At 41.8% G+C, this 20,729-nt stretch overlaps 1 protein-coding gene across 1 annotated transcript in view; it reads left to right on the top strand.

The window, feature by feature from the left end:
* The window catches only part of CRISPLD2 (cysteine rich secretory protein LCCL domain containing 2), a 29,236-nt gene extending 11,595 nt beyond the window's left edge, over positions 1-17,641 (top strand). The window contains exons 6-14 of the mRNA XM_065416640.1: positions 513-671; positions 1,700-1,760; positions 2,376-2,442; positions 3,572-3,702; positions 4,115-4,158; positions 5,254-5,326; positions 6,200-6,275; positions 14,871-15,004; positions 17,587-17,641. Of these exons, the coding sequence (XP_065272712.1) occupies positions 513-671; positions 1,700-1,760; positions 2,376-2,442; positions 3,572-3,702; positions 4,115-4,158; positions 5,254-5,326; positions 6,200-6,275; positions 14,871-15,004; positions 17,587-17,641 (800 nt within the window). The remainder of the gene's footprint in view (positions 1-512; positions 672-1,699; positions 1,761-2,375; positions 2,443-3,571; positions 3,703-4,114; positions 4,159-5,253; positions 5,327-6,199; positions 6,276-14,870; positions 15,005-17,586) is intronic.
* The last annotated feature ends 3,088 nt before the right edge of the window (positions 17,642-20,729 follow it).

Genomic DNA, 20,729 nt, shown 5'->3' with positions numbered 1-20,729 from the left:
GATGGGGAAGGTAGTTTTGAGGAGGATAACCTACATGAGAAAGGGAGGGCATTAGCCACCTGACCATTTAACTGGTTAGGATCCTTTCTTGACAGTCTCCAGTTAATATGCCTGACTATCTTAGAGGACTGACCTTTTCCTCTACAGAGTAAAAGCTGTACTGGTAAATAGCATGATAAATAATAGTAAGGCATTCACACACACTCATCAGCATTCTAACTAATAGTGACAGATCACTTCAACCAGTTACACCTTAGTTCTGTAAGCAGTGCTTTAGATGCTGAGTAAATGAAGGGTATGAACCCAGGCCTCTTTTTCTGGTACTTTACTTACCCTAGGAATCTGGCCCATTCTGTATTTAACTTGCATTTTGTTGGGTTTCCAGCCGTTTAGAAATAGATCTTTGTCAAACCAAACAGAATCTTCCATGAAATATCAGTCCTCCTTCAGCTCATCTGACTTTGCTATTAATGCCAGAATACTGTTTTACCTCCCCCCCTCCCCCCAATAAGATGACCACTACGTACAAAAGCCTGAGCGGGATGAGACTAACGAAGTGGAGGTCCCACAAATTACAGAGGAAAAACATGTGTGGGTGCAAGAACGGGTGACCAAACCCACCAAATCAACCAAGATCAAGAAAATCACCACAACTGCGGACAGTTTCATGAGTAAGAGAGCTTCTTTGTCTTCCACATCCTATAAGCTTTTAAATATCCTTGTAGGAGTGTTTGTGCGCACATGTGTGGATGCGGAATGATATGCCAAGAAGCCTCCAGTGCAAACCTGTGTTGAGGGCCAGTTAAAATAATTGGATTTTTTTTTGGCCAACTTGTTTGGAAGCAATATTTTGTGTGTCCAACTTGAGGCCTGATTGTTCAGACAACTCTGAAAAGTAAGCCCCTTTACAGCATCTCGGGCTAGATGCCCAAGAATTGAGGCACTCAAAATCACTAGTTGGTCTGTTCTGGTTCTTCTATCATACTCGTCGTCATAGTATCCAAGCACCTTTAGAAAATCTTGGCCATGATCACTAGATTATATTCGTATCTAGGCATTTTATTGTCCGTGATTTACTATTTTACTCATTTGAACTATTCTAAACTCAGAATTCACCACCTTGACATCCTTTCTGGATTTTGTCCAGAGGGAGAAGGGGGGCCAGCTCTGCTTGGCAAGGTCTGCTGAAATATTTATGGAATTGATAGTATCTCTTTAAAGGTTTTTCTAATCATTGTAATTGAAAGAGTGATCTACTGCAAGTGAGCTGAGGGAAGTGAGCATATCCTTCTCAAGTCTATCTACTGGAATGTGGGTAGCCTATAATTAAGTGGATGATAGGAGTGCTAAACACTGTCTTTAGACTGTAAATTGAAGTCTTCTGGTGTCAAGTGTTTCTGCCAAGTTAATATTTACAAAGACACCTTTGTGATAAAAGGAATGGCTAAAGTGGCAATAAAGTGGCCAGGTGAGGGATGTAAAACTGCTTCAGGCTTATTGTTCTGAGTTAGAAGTTCACTACTGCCCAGTTATTCTGTGATAAGAATTCAATCTTCCCACACAGAAGTAGTCCCGGAGACCATGTCATGTTACCTGAGTTATCACTATAATGCAAGTTGACCACTTATCTCTGAGCAGTTTTTTCCTTGCATTCTCGTCTCTTATGTCTTCCCCCCACCCCCCCCTTTTTTTTTTCTAGCACAGGTCATTAAGTGCGACACCAAAATGAGGGACAAATGCAAAGGATCAACATGCAACAGGTAGCGTTTTATCGACTTCTGCTGCAGTGGTCATGGAAATGGCCACCTTAAACCTGGCTGGCTTTTGCAAACATGGAGTGGGCTGGGTTCTATTGACTGTGACTAGAATCCAAATGCTGTCTAAATCCCTATGAAAAAAGTCTTTCATTCCTCTTAATACAAATGATTCGGCCAAGTTTAGCAGTAAGGTGACTCCATTTACTTAATGCTCGAAATGGTGAACGGCTATGATAACCCACAGCTCCCAGGTGGCCAGCCCCATTTAGTAAACCTTGGCACAATCATTGTGCACTCCTCTTGTGTTACATTCCCATCCGACCTTAGACCATCAGTTCAAAGCTTGTCCCCACCCAGGAGGTCAAGAGCTCTGGTTAAGGTCTCAGTGAGGGTACAGTAAAGTTTATCGCTTGGAAAGAAACAAATCCACAGAATCTAAATATTGATCTCATTCTTAAGGGGAAAGGTATTAGAAAACGTGGCTGTTTTGCAATGCTTGTTTTAAATGGAGTAGTTCAATGACACTAATGTCATTAAAATTAAATTAAATGTAATCAAAGTCTGACTCACGTTTCACACTCACTATAAATAAATATATATATATATATCTTTAACTAGGTATCTGTGCCCAGCTGACTGCGTGAACAGCAAGGCAAAAATCTTTGGAACGTTGTATTATGAGACTGTACGTACTTTGCTATGGCTGCTAGATGACATTTATTGGGGTTTTAATGGTAATAATAGAAATGGAAAATGCTGGCAATTCTAATGTAATGTAGATTTTCTGCCCTCCCATGTTGGTGCTGTAAACTGTACTGGTGCTGTCTATATAACAAAGGTAATCTGCCTTTTCCCATTTATGTGATAAAATCAGTGCTGAAAAGAGTATCTACTCAGAGCTTGATTTTGGTTCTGAGTGTCCTCTATGCCCACTAAGTTCAACCGAAGTTGAGGGCCCGCCTGTATGTCACAGGAGTGCATGACATCTTTCAAGATCTATCCCTCAAAGCAGTGAGCTATTGGGATGGAAGAGAAACTTTATATTAGAATTGCTTCTCAGGATGGTTCACAGGACGCTGGGTTTTTATTTTTAGGGTGACTAATTGAATCTTGACTTGTCAAAATAGTTTATAATTAGGGCAGGTCAACAATTTCCTGTCAAAACTGTTTTTGATGGAAAACCAGGGGTTTGATTAAACAATTTTGTTTTTACAAAATGTGTGTGTTTTCTGATGAAAATTTTGATTTTTTTTATCCTCCCCAAAAATAAAAAATGCCCCAAATATATTGAAGCTGAAATGCTGCTGCAGATGCCTCATGGGAGTTGTAGTTCAGTTGCTTAGTACCCCAATTCTTCTCTATGGGCTGGGTTTCCCTCCAGACTGCATCTCCCATGATGTATCGTGGCCAGAGAACTGCCATGATGCACCACCTCCCCTCACCAAGGGGGTTTCAGCTGAAATATTTCAGATCTGACGTTTTTGTTGAAAGCTCAAAATTTTCCTCAGGCGGGGGACATTTTCCAACCAGCTCTCCTTATAGTTTACATTTAAATACTATATTTTTTTATTTTAAAAAATCCATGTTTGTCCTTAAATCAAGTAAGGCTTAGAATAAAAATACATGCCCATGTGTTATAATAGTAAAATTCAGCATGCTGAGCCAATGCAGCATTTGTTCAGTAAATGTAAGTCTGTGTAAACTCCAGTCTTTAAGTATTTATTTTACATATTTGTTTATTAAATGTTTCTTTTTGGCTTAGAACTATTTAGGAAACATTGGTATTACCGTACTATTTATTATGTGCTTTCCAGGCATCCAGTATATGTCGTGCTGCAATTCATTATGGCGTCATAGATGATAAAGGAGGTCTGGTTGACATCACTAGGAAAGGGAGATCACCCCATTTTGTCAAGTCTACAAGAAATGGCGTTGAATCTTTAAGGTAATTCTTCCCTCAGAAAATGTACCTCTGTGTATGGAGGACCATGACTTGTACAATAAATTATTGTTCCACATTTGCCACAGGAGAGGGAGGGAGAGCTCAGTGGTTTGAGGATTGGCCTGTTAAACCCAGCGTTGTGAGTTCAGTCCTTGAGGGGGCCACTTAGGCATCTGGGGCAAAAATCAGTACTTGGTCCTGCTAGTGAAGGCAGGGGGCTGGACTCAATGACCTTTTAGGGTCCCTTCCAGTTCTATGAGATAGGTATATCTCCATATATTATATTATTATTATTATAAATCCATATATTATATTTTTACAAGCAATAGACAGTAGATCTTAAAGTAACTGTGGTGCATTTATTTTTTTAAAGGTCAATGAAATATGTATACACATTTCTTGTTTTGCTTTTCAGTAAATATAAACCTTCAAATTCATTCGTGGTTTCCAAAGTCACAGGTAGGTTTAAATGCCCTTTTTGTCACTATAATGTTGAGACGAAATCAATGGTGCTCGAGTTTATAGTTATACATGGAGATCATCATTCCATAGCCATGTTCTTTTTTTAATCTTAAATGGGCAAAACTTCTTGTAGCCAAGAGACTCTTCCTATTTATGATTAGAGCAGGTCAGGAAAAACAAAAGTGGCATTTTTCAAAACATTTTACAGCTCATTTGAATAATGCCTCAGCCTGGGGTGACCATATTTCCCAAAGGGAAAATGGGACACTGCATGGGGCTGGCCTGAGTCCTCCCTCCCCCCCATCTGGGGCTGGCCCAAGCCGCTCACCCTCCTCCCTACCTGAGCCCTCCCTCAGGCAAGGCTCAGGTGAGCAGCGACTCACATACTAGATAGGGTGACCATATTTACCAAAGGTGGGGGCTTGTGTCACTACTCACCCAAGCCCTGCCTGCCCCCGCGTCTGAGCCCTCCTCCTCCCGCCCCCCCCCGCGCAGGGCTGGCATCACCGCTCGCTCCCCTTTCCCCCACGTTCCTCCACACCCCACTTTGTGACAAAAGTGGGCACTTGTCCGGTTTGCTCTCACCAACTGATCAAATTGGCAAGAGCAAACTGGACAAATGCCCACTTTTGCCAAAGAAGGTGGGACGACCGGAACAGGGCTTAAAAAAGGCTTGTGTTACCTTGAGCTGCTTTAGGGTGAAGTCTCTCTGGCATTGGTAAGTGGAAAGTTAAAAGCAACACTGTTAAGTCATTTAGACTCCGAATTTGACCCAAAACCTGCCAGGGAAACCCTGCCGTATTCAAAAAAAAATCTGTAACAAAATCACATCACTCAGATATTATTTTCTTTAAAAAGCCATGGTCCTTGGAAAAGGATTTTTTAGCAATTTAGTAGATCTCCAGCATAAATCCTAATAAAAATATCTCTTCAATGCAAGCTGTTTCTAATGAAGCCATTGAAGTTATTCTTCTGGCTGCATCAGCTGGACATGCATCCTGTCAGATGTGATGTGTGACTAATGCTTCTGTTTACTTCAGGAGCACCAGCTATTTGGCTTTGTAATTCATCTCTCTGTATTGATTTCCACAGTGCAGACGCTGGATTGTTACACCACTGTAGCTGAACTGTGTCCGTTCAAAAAGCCAGCAACTCATTGTCCAAGGTAAGCTGCATATCTCAAGTATGATGCTATTTCCTTTGAACCTAGACCTGTACTGGGGTAAGGGAAAGAGGAGCTCTAGGACTGGATGGAGATACTGAATGAATCCGATTTGAAGATTATAAACTAAAGTTATAGATTATGTCAGATTAACTGGGATAAAGGTTAAAAGAGGGAGCTTTTTTCACATCCAAAACAATATACTATATGAATAAAATCGCCTGTTTTCACAAACATGTTTGTGATCTGAGCATACCCTCAACACTGGCATACAAACAAGTGCCAGGATTTTAAATCTGTATTTTTGTGGGTTTATTACTGAGTTTTTTACATGCTTCAGCAATATAAGAGGGTCTGAACAGAAGACCCCCTCAAATTGGCTTCAATATGTGCATATGCAACTTTTCACACTTTGTTCATTCACGTGCACGTGCAGTTTTGGGACACTATCCCTTTTATGCCCAAATGATAAAATTTATACCCACAAAAACCTCCTTCCTCTTGAGCCTAGCATGCGAACGAGCTCTGCTCATGGAAATTCCATCAGGTGAATGCATGAATGATGATGGGCAAAAAACTCCACCTGCAAACGATTGTATGTGAGGGGCCGGGCACAAGGACGGAAGCTACGCTTGGAGAATTTGGCCCAATGGCCTTCATTACCTCCTGTCTCACTGGCCTAAAAGAGTCTCCTTTGCAGCTGTGTAGTCACTATTGAGTTTCAGCTGAAAGAGGGGGAAAAAGAGTCAGTTAGCTGCTGCCACCTGCAAACCAGATGCTGACCCTTGAAGGCTTCCTTCCAAGAGCTCAAGAATGCAACTTGTTTTTCTCTTACTCCTTGATGTAGCGAATAAATATGAATAAAATGTTTTTCAGGGCTTATTGTCCAGCTCACTGTAAAGCTGAGCCAGCGTACTGGGCACCAGTCTTTGGCTCCAAGGTTTATGCAGATGTGAGTATTCCACTTTCCTATATCTCTCCAAATAACAAGGTGATAGTATTGAAATGACTGGATCCCATGGTCATTTATGAGATTCATATTCCATGAATTAGGAAGGTCAGAATTACATATAGTCCCTATAAACAATAAGGAAATACTCTGCCAGCACATGGGATAGAAATGTCCCTTGCATTCGTTGGACACCTTGATTAAATGTATCGAATGTTGTACTTCAGAGTTAGCATTATGGATAGGGCATCAGGAGACTTGGGTTGCACTCCCATTTCTGGCACTGATTTGCTCTGCAGCCTTGGGAAAGTCACTTAACCTCTCTGGGTTTTTGTCTGTAAAATGGGGTTGATACTTGTCCAGCATTGTAAAGTTTCTTGTGGGGAGGCATAGCTCAGTGGTTTGAGCATTGGCCTGCTAATTCCAGGGTTGTGAGTTCAATCCTTGAGGGGACCACTTAGGGATCTGGGGAAAAACTTGGTCCTGCTAGTGAAGGCAGGGGGCTGGACTCAATGACCTTTTAGGGTCCCTTCCAGTTCTATGAGATAGGTATATCTCCATATATTATATACAGATGAAAAGCAAATCGCTTTATTGTTACATATGTTATGTTATTACTTGACATAGCTTGCAAAAATAGATTCCCCCCCCCCTTTCTTTTCTGCAAGTAGAATATGATTTGTGAGCAGTTGTTGTGGAAATGAAGAATGTGGGTGGTTGGTTTTTTTGTTTTGTAGTTCTGTGAACAGCTGTAGAGTTGATGTGAATGGACAGCGGTTAAATGGCAAAAAATAACCTAATGGACAGATGCAAATGCAAAGGAACATTTGTTTTGGTCACCACTTAGAGATAGCATGTGTCTAAAATCCACTGCCAGTACAGGCTTAGTATAACTTCTCACTGCTCTTATGGCTCAGTGTCCACATGGGACAGGTGCAAACATCTTTTCAAACTCCTGAGACACGATAAAATGGGCTCCACTTCTTTGTTGGTGGTTTGGTGAGAGTCAGTGTAGAGTCATTTTTTTGACTTAAGTACTTTTCTGGTGGTTAGCACATTTTTGGAAAATATTCCTAGCAGGATCAGCGGAGTATACGAAATGATATGCTTGGTATTGCTGTAACCATTCAATATTTGGTTGTATCAACCCTTCCTAAACTTCCACCTAGAAAGAGCATTTTCAATTTGGGAGGGAGGGGGGGGTCTAGGTTCCATTTTTGTTTATTATATATATCCAGATCAATAAAGAAAGAAAATGAGCATTAGAGATTTGTTCTGGAGTTTGCGGGCCTTGGCGGAGAATTGCCTGTTGTTTTGTTGTTGGAGTTTTTTCCTTTTTACCTTTGTAGTCACAGGCAGCATTAGGAAAAACACAGAGGAATTTGAAATTGGTGCCAGTTGTGGTTTGGCCTCAGAACTGGCACATGGTTAAATAAGATTGTCTTTGCAGGGTCCCAAGAATAACAATTTCATTGGGCAAATGATCAGGTAATTAACTGATCAGAAAAACATCACGCAACTATTTCAGTTGTTTATATTTTTATAAAACTATATGAATAAAGTCTCATAATCCCATGCCAGTTTTCTGTTTACTCTATTCATCTATTAGGGCAATGATTCCATTGCCTGTTTAGATATAGAATAAGCCAAAAAATGGCATGTAATTGTGATAATAAAATATTACGTTTCTAGAACACCTTTTCAACCAAACTCTTTCCAATATATATATGCAGGAAAGATTTCAGATATCTCTGAAAAACAGCCACCCCTGCTGGGAACCAGAGCAATGTGCTCTTTGTGTGTATTGGATAAGCACGGGAAGTAGAGAAGAATACTGCATAAGGGCAGGAAGTAGAGAAGAATGCTATCCAGTAGAAACAGCCGGGAAAGTTTTAGTGGGATGAATGTAGGGTGACCAGCTGTCCCGACTTTTATAGGGACAGTCCTGATTTTTGGGTCTTTTTCTTATATAGGCTCCTATTACCCTCCTCCCCTTGTCCCGATTTTTCACACTTGCTGTTTGGTCACCCTAGAAGAATGTGGCTATCCACACTAGATCTGCAGCAGGAGGAGTGGTGAAGAATGTCATGAGATCTTTGAAGGTCACAAGCGCTCAAGACCTCAATTTTGCATCTGATCTGAAAGAACTCCATGGCTGCTAAGATGTCCCTGAGGCACTAATTAATAACCACCATCTTGATCCCGCATAATTTTATGATTTATACTGACTCAGAGGCACTAGTGTCCTGGTTCACAAGCCCCACTTCTTGTGAATCTCTGGGTTTGGGATTATATAAACTGAGGCATGGAATGTGATTTGGGGAAAAAATACTTTACTGCTCTGTCAAGGATTTGTTAGATCTCCGTTAGACTAGTATGGCCAGGGTGTCAGAGATGACAAGGGTCTAACAAGGCATGTGTTGAAGGGTTTAGGAGCGTTAGCAGAATGGCAGGAAAAGACAGGACTAGACTTGGTAGAGAAGAAAGGGCTTGAGGAAGCTGTGGCAGAAGATTGTAAGCACAGTGAGGGGTACAAATAGAAAAGTTCTTTGCATTAACTTTAAATCCGAGGACTGGAAGGCTGACAAAATAAGCAAACATTCAGTGCAATGAGAATTTAGTCCAAAGCTTTTCCCACAAAGGGTACTGCATGTGTGGAATGCTCTGCAAGAAGGCATGCAATGAAGTAGCATAAGACACAAATCAGAAGAAAAATTAAAACAGATAACAAACAAAACTAGACAAGTGCTAGTCTTCTCATATGCCCTGTGGATTCCCATCCATAAAATTGCACCGTCATGGGACTTGTGTATATATGTCACAGACTCTGTCCTTTTTAATAGCTTAACTAAAGAAAACAAAGTATTTTCCCCCACTGAGTTTGCACTCTTGCACTCTCTGCCATGTTAGCAGCACATCCAAAACCCTGACCTGCAGAATGGTTTGGCAGCAGAGGAGTTAATGGGGAAATAACCTATGGGCATTAGCATCATAAAATCACTACTAAGTAGGTAGCAGAATCCAATTCAATGAGCTTGTAACCTTCTGGTCCGCCTTGGAGAGCTTCAATGTTTACATGATCCCAGGATGCATCTGAAAGTTTGTTTTACCACAGAGAACAAAGCTCCGACATCAGGAAGAGAGGATTTTGGCTGTACTTGGTTCTACTTGGGTTAATCCATAGCCCCAGGAACAACTAACCTCTCCATCATGGGATTTTAACAGCTTTAAAGAAGATTCTGTTTTCTTCTCATAGAAATAAGGAGGCTATTTTAGGTTGCGTGATGTCAAGGGCTTGGGAAAGGTATGTTTATAGGAAGTGAGGTCAATGTAGTTTTGGAAACCAACCAAAGAGGCAAAGAAGCCAAGGTACTCATGACCAATGACCTCTAATGCGTTGCTGAAGTGTAATTGCTAGATCCTTAAAACGTGCATGATAAATTGTGGAAGCAAACAGTAAGTAGAAGGAGGAGGAGCCAAATGCAGGTCATCAAATCCAGATGTTCTGCAGCTCTGCTAAAAGTTATTTCCAATGTAGAAAAAGATGTTCCATTACCTTGAGGAAAGCAGGACACTGACTGTGGTTAAAAACAGACAAATGGAAGCACATGCACAACTCTCCCCTCCCTGGCTTCAAGCATAAAATGATTTGTTAGGCCCACACATTGATGCACCTTAATACATGGCCATGTGCATTAAATGGATGAAGCACCAAAAGCCGGAACAGGTGCATTTGTAAGGGCCCCATAATTAACTTTAATGATGCATTTTGTTAGACTTGCAAGTTGATTTGGGTCTTTCCAATATGAGAGATTTAGCTCAGCAGAGGTGTAACCGAGCTCTCACACCCCTATCTTTTATGGGCAATAGGCAGCCTGGATGGACCAATCCTGGCTCCCATTACAGACGTTGAAAAAATTTCCAGTGAGGGCCTCCCAGAAATGCAAGACAAGTGTAAAGGCTGGCATATTTTGCAAAGCAATGGCGCTATCTTCTGACCATCTCTGGTGGATTATGTGCAAATAGCTAGCATTGTGTTAATTACAAAACCAGGGTGAAATCCTTCATGGTGATTCAGCAGGACAATGGAATAGTTTCTCCAGAGATAAAATGGAAACCTTAGTATTTTGGACATTTAAAACTGAAGTGGACAGAGCATTAGAGCACATGCTGTAGGGAAAAGTTTAGATATGGCTCCAAACTTCACAGCTCAGGCCCATCTCCAAAATAGTCCAGTTTCCAAGAAATAGAAGGGTTAAGAAAAGTCAGAGCTTCTTTACACTAGGTTTGCAAACTCAAGTGGTATATAGGGGACATGGCGGAGCAACTGTCAATACCCTTTCAGCAGGAACCAGGTGGCCAACAAACTCCATCTTATATTGCTTCAAAAAATCCATCTGTTTCTGCTGTGTCTAACAGTCTTGCTGTTTTGGGGGACAGATGGCTGGGCATCTTGGACACTGAAGCTGGGATAAGCAATGATCAAATTCTCATCTTGGAAAGATCACAAGAAATGCACACATCACTGTCCAGTGAAATAGAATAAATGGATGTCATTGACTCTTTCCACGTCTGAGAGAGAAGCCAAATAACTGTTTGAATTAAAAACGGATTGGGTAGCCAAGTTTACTGTTAAAAGTTTGGGACGGGGATCATTATGGGCTGAGACAGAAACATGGCCTCATTTTCTATCGAAGCTAACTTAGCCTTCCACCCCTCCCCACAAAATGACTTTGCTGTGAGGGGCACCTGCGGGCTGTTATACCGGGATCTAATTTTGGTTGTTGGGTTTAGTGTGTGGGTGCTGAGTGGAGCTGATGGTCTGTGATATACAGGAGATCAGACTAGATGATCTGGTGGTTCCTTCTGACCTTAAACTCTCTGACTGGTTTAGCCTTAGTGTCCCAAACCAAAATATTGATGATTTTTCATTCTTTATCATCAATAACATCACTTATTTCCCATTCCAATTTGTTTCAGTTTCCATCGGTGCTTCCTTTTTGAATGGGGCTGGCTTTCGTACAAACTGTATCCCAAAAGGCCTTGTTGAGTTAAGCAGTAGAAATGCAGAGATGATTAATATTGGTGGAAGAAGGAAATGAACTGGCACAGCCAAAGAGGAAGGTGTTATATTCCTTGGCATACACGCAGAGAGTTAGGAACCCCCCCGTTCATTTATACTGTTCCTGGAGGGTTGCAAGATAACACTACTTTATTTCTTAGAATCCAGAAACCTAACACAGCAATAACCAGAAACACACACAGAGAGAGAGAGAGAGAAAGCAGGCTGCCCTCTAAGGCAGAGAGGCACAACTCAACCCACCTTTGCTCCAGACTGGCTCTTTATCAGACTGACTGCTGAAAGAGCCAGATTTCAGGCTTCCCTACACAGCCCCTTAGCCTGGAAGCAGAACCAGGAACCCCCTTACAACTTAAAGTGATAGCTTATAATTTTAACACAGGTTTCAATACACCACAGAAGGGAGGTGTTTCAGCTGAGCTCTGAAATGAGGCAGAGGGAAGCAAGACTGTTCCAGGCAGCAGGACGTGCAAGGGAGAAGGCTCTTGCACTAATGATTGGCCAGACTGTATGGAGGGACAGAGAGAGGAGACTAATGTTAATACTAGCTGTGCGGGAGGAGAATGGAAAGATTGCTGGCCTATATTCTGTGGTGATGGACATGCTATACATAAGTTGCAAGATGAACCTGCAAAGGATTGTTTTAAAGAGGGATTTGTTTCTTTATGGTAGACAAAGGGGCCCCACAGGGATTTTCCCTCCCCCTATTTGTTTTTACCTTAGAAATATCTGCCATTTCACTGCTGGTTTTGCAGGCGGCCATTTCTCACTGAAGTTAATGAGAGCTACAGGTGCGTGGTGCTGCTGGAAATCAGGTTGCTTTCATTTTAGGCACCTAAATGTGGCTGTAGGATCTTAAATGTAAGTGCCCAGGTTTGAAAATGTTGGGCTGGTTCTTTGTAGTGGTTAAAATAAAAGGTTGGACTGTTCTCGTCTGCACCTTTGTTTATTCAGTGAAGACAAATTCCACTGTTGCTAATGCTGAAAGGAATGTCTCTGAGGCTGTGGGCTGTGTGTCAGGCAGGGATCTTTATCAAAGCTATGTGAGAGCTTTTAAGCTTTTACGAAACACAGAAGCATTGGGAAATGTATACATAACGAATCGGGCAACCTTCTTGCTTGGTTCATGGTGAGACTTGCGCTTGAAAGGGAAATGTGTGTCCCATTCATGTTCAGGAACCCTGAGGAGATGAGAGAGAGAGACTGTCTCTCTGCTGTTGTGAGATAAAGGTAGTTTAGTCTCCAGCAGTCTCATTTGTGAGGCAATTAGCTGGGGAGAGATTTCCTGAAGAAGGAAGCCTGCATAACGAGGCCGATTTTTATCACCAGTGGAAACCACAGAGTGTTGCTGAACCCCCGAGGAGGAACACATCTTTGTTTTCAGGCTAGTCACACTAAATGGGGACTTGATGGGTGACTTACAGCTTGTCTACACTGAAGTTGTGCCACTGTAGCAACCCAAGTGTAGACACTGCCTATGCCAATGCGACGGGTTCTCCTGTTGGCGTAGGTAATCCACCTCCTCGAGAGGCAGTAGCTAGTCTTCTATTGCCCTAGCGCTGTCTACAGTGTGGGTCAGGTCAGCTTAACGAAGTTGCTCAGAGGTGTGGATTTTTCACACCCCTGAGTGACCTAGCTGGGTCAACCTCATTTTAGTGTAGACTAGGCCTTAGTTCATAGGCCTATTTCATTGCTAATAGTTTGATGCAGCTGGTGCCGGACAGGGCCCCCCCGGAGATCCCAGTTCTGCAGGGAGGGAAGCATTCCAGAGATACTAGGATCCATCCCAAGAAAATGGGGCTGAGGCAGAAGCAGAGAGCCTGCCACGTGGTATATTTTGCTGTGCGATCCCTGAGGCGCCAGTGCCCTACCTTTTGGGAGAAAACTCCTCCATCCTCCTAGTGCTTCCCATCTTCAGAGCACTTTTCCGACAACTCATGAAGATAAAGACTCATTGGCAAGATAGAAGATAGGAACCCAATAGGCTGATAGGGGAAGGGGTATGTAAAAAACAGAATGGCCAAAGAATGAGCAGGCAGAAGAACAGCAAGTTCTGGAAGAAAGGAATGACTTGGAAAGAACACCATTAAGGATTTGTCCCAGTGGAGAGTGTTACAAATAGCCTTGGACAGTGCATTCAGGACAGTTTAATTTAATGAGCCAATTTTAGATTTACAGATTTCCCATTGCATACTAGAGCAAATTCAAAGCATATCTTCCAAACAAAGTGTTCCTGTGCTGTCTTGCCCATATATAGAAGCAAAACCAAACTGGCAATTAAAACTGCAAAAGCTGCCAAGAGATAGGCAATCCAAAGTGATAAATATATAGGGAATGGGGGAAAACCTGCCTTTTAAGGCCTTGGAGAGTGAGCGAGCATGATCTATAGTACACAGATGCCGCCGGAATATTGCTTTGCAGGTTCTGCAGTGGAAGTTTGATTTTTAAAGATCAAGAAGTTTGTGGATTTGGGATTTTCACCTGTTCCAATCCTCGTTACTAGAGTTGTTTTTTGTTGTTCTAACTAGCAGTGTATAACTTTTAGAAGGTTCACGTCCAAGTTCATATTGAGCCGTAGAGTTCTCTGCTATCACTCTATTTCCTGGATGTTTTTGTAGCTTAGTCATCAGTTGCTGGTAGGTTCTGTTCCTGCAGCAATCAAAACAAAATAAAATAAAAAACAGAAGCAGCATGCAATACAGAGATTGCAGGCCTCATTTTCATGATTGCCTGCTACACTTGGTGTAGTCAGTAGGAGCTGTGGGTTCTCAGCACCTCTGAAAACCAGATCATGATGAAAGAAGCTCATCTTAGTTTTTGGGAAGATGGGACCTAACATGTCTCAAGTTAAATGATCATTTATTTCTTTAGGCCAAATTCACCAAGGATCTCTGCTGTTTCACACTAGCAAACAATTGCAGAACCTCTGCTACCTTGTTGACAATGCAAAGTGGCCACACACTCTCATGTGAACAAAGACAGGGTTGAGGAGAGCAAAAAGTGCCATTGCAGCACCAAAAGAGGGTGCACTGACGAATGTAGACAGGGCCTGGCTGGCTAGTAAATCCATTGATTCAGTCATTCTCCCCTTAGCAGAGTTCCTGTTGTGACCAATGGGCTGTTTGACCAGCGTGTTGACAGAGGTGCATGGAGAGAAGTAGTGGTAATACTGCTTACCCTCCATAGGGCGGTCATTACACCTCCCTGTGCCAGCTATGCTGAATTATCACCATTTTCAATTAGTAGCAGGGACCATGCGACATCTGCAAGAGCTCATCTAGGTTTATTTGGTCCTGCCTCAGTACAGGAGGCTGGGTTAGATGACTTCTCAAGGTCCCTTCTAGCTCTATGATTCTGTGATTGTAGAGTCCTTTCTCACTGCTCAGGCTGGAAGACAAACAACTTTCCCATACGTGTCTCGTTCACATAAGTCTCTCTTCGTTCTTCCTCATTTTCCTAGTCATCAGAAAAAGGTCTTGGAGCCCCAGCTAAATCCATTTTACTTTATGATCTTTCAGAGTTCCAGTATCTGCAAAACAGCCGTGCACGCTGGAGTCATTAAAGACGAGACTGGCGGTTATGTGGATGTAATGCCTGTGGACAAGAAGAAAAACTATGTTGGCTCTTTGAAGAATGGCATCCAATCTGAGAGGTAGGGTCACTTTTCTTTTTTGTGCTCAATTTGTGAAAATGTAGATGATAGGAATTGAATATACAAGGTAAGTGACTCTAACATGTTGCTGTAAACTCAGAGAAGCAAAAGAACAAAACAATGTGTGTCATCCCTTCTTTGCCTTTTGCAGCTGAATGCATTACTCTTGGACTCTGTATATTAAGGATATAATACTATTAAGCTTCTCCTTCATTTACTAATGAGTTTAAACTAGTCAAAATATGAATACACTGTTAATAAATTTTACTGGGTATACAGCACTTTAAAATTTACTCTGGTTTTTAGCAAAGTCATTATTAATTAATGTTGGGGGAGCAGTTTCGCATGAGTTTTATCCTAAAACATTCTGCCAAATTAACACCACTAAAAAGATAAACACGTGGTCTGCATCTTTCATCGTACAGTCAGCTTTGTGGCTTTCACTTGGGAATTCCACTACTGAGTTCTGGGAAGTCTAATATATTTAATAGCATAAGAACATGAGAATGGCCATGCTGGGTCAGACCCATGGGTTCTTTAGCCCAGTATTCTCTCTTCCGACAGTGGCCTGAATTTGTTGACTAGAAGTAATTTCTCTGTTCTTGTGCAAAGCATTCTACATCAATCAACGTGCCAGCACACTCTCTTGAGAGGATAAAACAGTGCTTCTGAATAGTGGGTTGTACCTTCATGTGACAATTCCTGATTCTTTTTTGGGGGGTTGGGAATGGTCCAACCTGTCTGTCTGTCTAGTGTGTGTGTGTGTGTGTGTGTGTGTGTGTGTGTGTGTGTGTGTGTGTGTGTAAAGAGAGAGAGCATGCATGCACATGCTATAGACTTTCTTGCCTTCAAATCTACTACAGAGTAGTTGAGGAGATGCATGGAATAAAGCTGGCATCTTCTTAAGACAAGGCCGGTGAGCTATTCAAGGGTCAGTTTGGATACAGTTATCATTCTGCATCACATTTTTTGCAGTTACACCATGCAAACGTTTTGTTTGTTTCAATTTGTACATGAACACGCCCCCTCAAGATGTTTGCTCAGCCACTTGTCAATGGTGAATACATTAAATCCTTAACACACAAAAGAAGAACTCAATTCAAAAAGGTGGAGATTTTCAGATCTTGCTGTTTTGCAGACCTACATTGTCCACCCTCCTACTCTGATGGAGCAAGCGACTGCAGGCTTTAATGCCCAATTATGTGCCTGACTGGTCTGTTGAATGTACAATTGGTGCAGTTGTATGTGAAACACACTTGAATTTAGGCACACATTTTGCACGTGCAGCATTCTGAAAATGCAACCCAACAGATTTAATAATCTCACTTAAATTCAGAGTGTGAAAACGGTCACAGTTTGGCTCAAGGAGAGGGGAGAATGAGACTCCGCTAAGCTGCCTCTGGTTAGCAGATAGCGTTTGGGAACTGTACTGATGGGAAATCTGTAGTGTTGCCATCTCTAGTATGTGTGGGATGCAAAGTGCATTTACCAGGAACAAACCCTCTTTTTAAAAAAATTGGAATTGGCAGTGGACTGGAAACTGCCACTGTTATGTTCTTCCTAACAGTTCCTTGGAACACACAGTGTAATTAACATACAAGGAAGAAGTTATTGGGTTAATTCCACCAGTCCAGCAGGAGAAGTGTCTGTTGCTCAGTCCTGTTAGCAGGAATGATTAGGAGGAAGCACAGTGTCCAGATTTTTCTTTCTCTCCCTCGCTCCCTCCACCCTCCTAGGGGTGCTGGACTGAGAAATATTTCCCAAGACAGTTTACATCAGGAATTAGTGAAAAGAGAGGCCTCTAGAGCTAAGACTGTCTCCAGAGACCCAGCTGCTTTAATTTTTCCCAGTGGGTGCTCCACCTCCGCTCCCGCCCCGAGGCTCCGCCCCTTCCCCCAAGGCCCCACCTGGCTCTGGCTCTTCCTGCCCCCGTTCCGCCCTGCTCTCGCCCCACCCACACTCCACCCCATCCCCTGAGGCCCCCCTTCCTGCCGCTTACTGCTCTCCGCTCTCCCCCGAGCACCTCCTGCCAGCCACCAAACAGCTGATCGGCGGCCCTGACGAACAGCTGATCGGCGCTGACGCCAAACAGCTGTGACTTGTGGGTGCTGAGCGCCCCATATATTTTTTCCCATGGGTGCTTGAGCCCTTGAGCACCCATGGAGTCCGTGCTTATGGATGCCCCTCAACCTTTATGCTTTTGCTTTTGGTATGGTACTCATGGCCTCCTTGTCACTTGCATTGACTCCCTTGTCATGGTGATGGCTCACCGGTCTCCCGTATTGAATCATGTGGGAGGTGGTCGTGTAGGTAACAGCTTTTCAGTGCACTCTTAAGTTTCCCCAGCTATGAATTAGTGCCTTTCCATGAAAAAAACAAGCATCAGGGCTCAGTGTGGTAATGGAAACTCCTGAACTGGGAGTAATGGAAGCTCAAGTGCTTCAGAAATTCAGAATGCAGATGTGCAAATAAACATGCATTCAAATCAAATGAATAATTGAAACCACTGATTTCCTTACTGACGTGACTATGTGGGGAGCTGATGCATCTCCCTAAGGTTCATAATGATCGTTCTTTTTCAGCTTGAAGAGTCCCAGCGAAGGGATGGCTTTCCGAATTTTTTCCGTGAAGCAGTAAATACCCCGGGAAGGTGCAAGTTTCTTCTGGAGAACAATCCACCGACCTTGAGGGACAGCAACATTCATTTGATGGCATCTGCTCTGAACACATTCTCCTTGCCAATTTCTTTCAGGGAAGAAAGGTTCTGACTCAACTGTCCATGTCACATCTGCACCAGTTCAGCATTTTTTTTTTTTTTTTTTTTTTACAAATTCTAGGGCATTCAGACTGTTGTAACTTCAAATTCCAAAAGAGGTGTGCTGAACAGCTCGAGTGTGGATTAATTTACAACGAATATCGGAACCCCCGGCTGGTCCACAGATAGTGTTTTAGGTCTTGAAGTACCTACCCAAATGGAAGTACCAACATATGTTGGCAAGGTGGAATATGTAGTGCGGATGGTGGGCCCTTTAAAAAATAGTTTTAAAGCTGCTCCTTTTGTGGGGTGGGGCATACGACTTCTTTGGAACTGTTTGTATGGCGGGGTTGGCTGTTCTATTTAAGAGCAAAACCTTAGTGTTTTCCTAATCAGCTCGCATGTGTATAGGAAACGTTGAGTCAGGTCTGCGGCATATTGCATTAGGGCAAGTGGTGTCATGATGTAACATGTGATCAGAGGTCCCGTGGCTGCCTGAAGGACTCCTGGAGATGAGGTTGTCTGAAAAATGTGGTGAAAGTAAGAAAAGGTGGTGAAGATCCCCGCCCCTGGGAAACAAGGACCCCAGCCAACCACAAATGCGGTGTTGGTGTTTGCTGGCCAAACATTAGCAGATCATTAGGAATTTGGGTTACCTATGAGAAGTTGTGGAATTAGAGCTCCTGTCCTGGCACATCTCTATATTATGCTACACACCTTTTTTTTAAATTTACAGTTAAATGCAATTTATTGTTCTATACAGCAGTGCTGGTTTTGTCTGTAGTAGTTAAGCAGTGATAAAAAGTTAATCTTATTTTTGTTAGAAATGGGTGCATCTATATAAAGTGTGTTCACTTTATCTTTATGAAGTTTTTTTGTACAGTTCTGAGGCTTTAAATATACGGAATGGGGCTGGATTGTTTGCTTGCATACAATCGATACCATATAGTGATCTTAGCTTCCAACATGATTGCTGTGTCTGTGAGCATCTGGAATCCAAAGTGTTGGGTTTTAAAAACGTATGTCTTCTAATGAATTTATATTTAATAATTTGAGTCATTCTGCTATGACCAGCTGTTTAAATACATCACATAGAATGGTTTAGAGGGAATTAAAACTAGCCACAAAATCAGCCTAGGATGAACTGCCCTGTAAGACAATATAGCAATCTTGTCATTTATGGCTGAAGCTAATTTGTTCCCAACTTTTAGAGGGTTATTAGAATTGGTCTAAGCACAAATCTATTTTTCCCGTAATGGTCAGACATACAGTAACTTACATGAACACTGAGAAGGCAACATAACCTTTAACTCTTTGGTTGATGTAAAAAGATATCCCTTCACTCAGTAACTCGATTGTAGTATGTAACATATGAGAAATATTTCACTTACTGTTACAATTATTTAGCCACTCTATCTGGCGGATGTTTCATGGCTTTCCATAGCCTTCCGATGTCCAGACTATGTTTAAATTAAATTAGAGGGATAGGAAAACCAGCTATAAACCTATTCCAAAATGTAGACCAATAGCATTATATGGATAAGCATTTATTTAATTTAATTTTTAAACTCCATGAAATCAGCAAGGAAATTACATTTGTCAGTCCCTTTGTTTCATAACTGAGGTTTCCTTTCCTTGTGAAATCTGAGTTTAAAAAGAGACCTTTCATAACTGAGCAGGTTTGCACATTTTCGAGAAGTTACACACAGCAAACCTATTTTGGAATGGCTCTGGTAAACACCTATTCTTTATTTATTTAATGTGGTCTTTTAAGGTATGTTGTGTTTGCTTTATAGTAAGGAAAACCAGTTACATTTTCAAGGTAAATTTATGTGACAAATAGCTGGAATGTGTCTTTAAAAAGTACCTGTTCGGAAGTACAGGTACTGTACTTGGCAATGAGATAAGTCAGGTTCCTTGTTTTGCCTATTATGAATAATAAGATTGGAAACAGGCTACTCTAATCCCACCAAATTTTGTAGTATGATTCTGTGGCCTCCATAGGCCAAATAGGAGTTACACCTTCAATAGCTGAGGATAGAAATGGAAAACGTAATAAGGATCAATCAAATGTCCACTGAAGTCAGTGGCAGCCTTTCCACTGAATTCATGGGTGTTAGATTGGGCTCATGTTTAGTTCTATTGTACAACCCAGTCAAAGTAGAACATCATTGCGCCATTGCCCTGTCTGTGAGAATCAGTCATCTTGTAGAAGGATGGAAAGAAATCTGGACTGGAATAACAGGAAAATCAGAGAATCACCAAGAAGTATATATACAAATTCAATTGACCTAGAATGTATCTTTCTTACAAAAGAGGACAATGAAAAACATAAAAAGTGAAGTTGTGAATATAAAATAAATTATATCATCATTCTATAGCTTGAATTATCTTCAGCCAAACAATTTGGATTTTCAGGAACAGGTATTAGTGTAAGTCTGTGTCTCTGGTTAGTGTTATATATGCTGTACAACAGGACTTAGATGAGCAATCATTCTTTGAGGTTCTGGGTGCTATTAGTTAAATAATATCTCTACCGTATTTAGGAAGGGTCACATCCTGCATGGCATTATTAAGGCATATATTTAGTTGTGTTCAATTGTATATACCAGCTGCCCATATTTAGGTGGAACAGGCTCTGTTTTAGCCAAATATATACTGATTTTACATCTGTCTTACCAAAGCATTTCTCAATCTAATATGTTTCAATAGAGCTTTCAGGGGCAGTGTCGCCTTGTCTTTATATTATCAAATGCCCGGATTTAGGCGCTGATTCAGCAAGGTACTTAAGAACGTGCCTCACTTTAAGCATGTGAGTAGCTTCACTGATGTCAAGGGGGGGTCAGATTTTTAAAGGTATTTAGGAGACTAACTACACTAAGATCAACGGGCATTAGGGACCCAGTAGTTAAGCACCTCGCTGAATTGAAGCCTCAGAGGCTTTCATTGCTGGCAAATAAGTTTAATTTC

This window comes from Emys orbicularis, chromosome 14 (assembly GCF_028017835.1).
Source record: "Emys orbicularis isolate rEmyOrb1 chromosome 14, rEmyOrb1.hap1, whole genome shotgun sequence".
Taxonomy (NCBI): domain Eukaryota; kingdom Metazoa; phylum Chordata; order Testudines; family Emydidae; genus Emys; species Emys orbicularis.
This window is presented reverse-complemented; position numbering and strand designations above follow the sequence as displayed.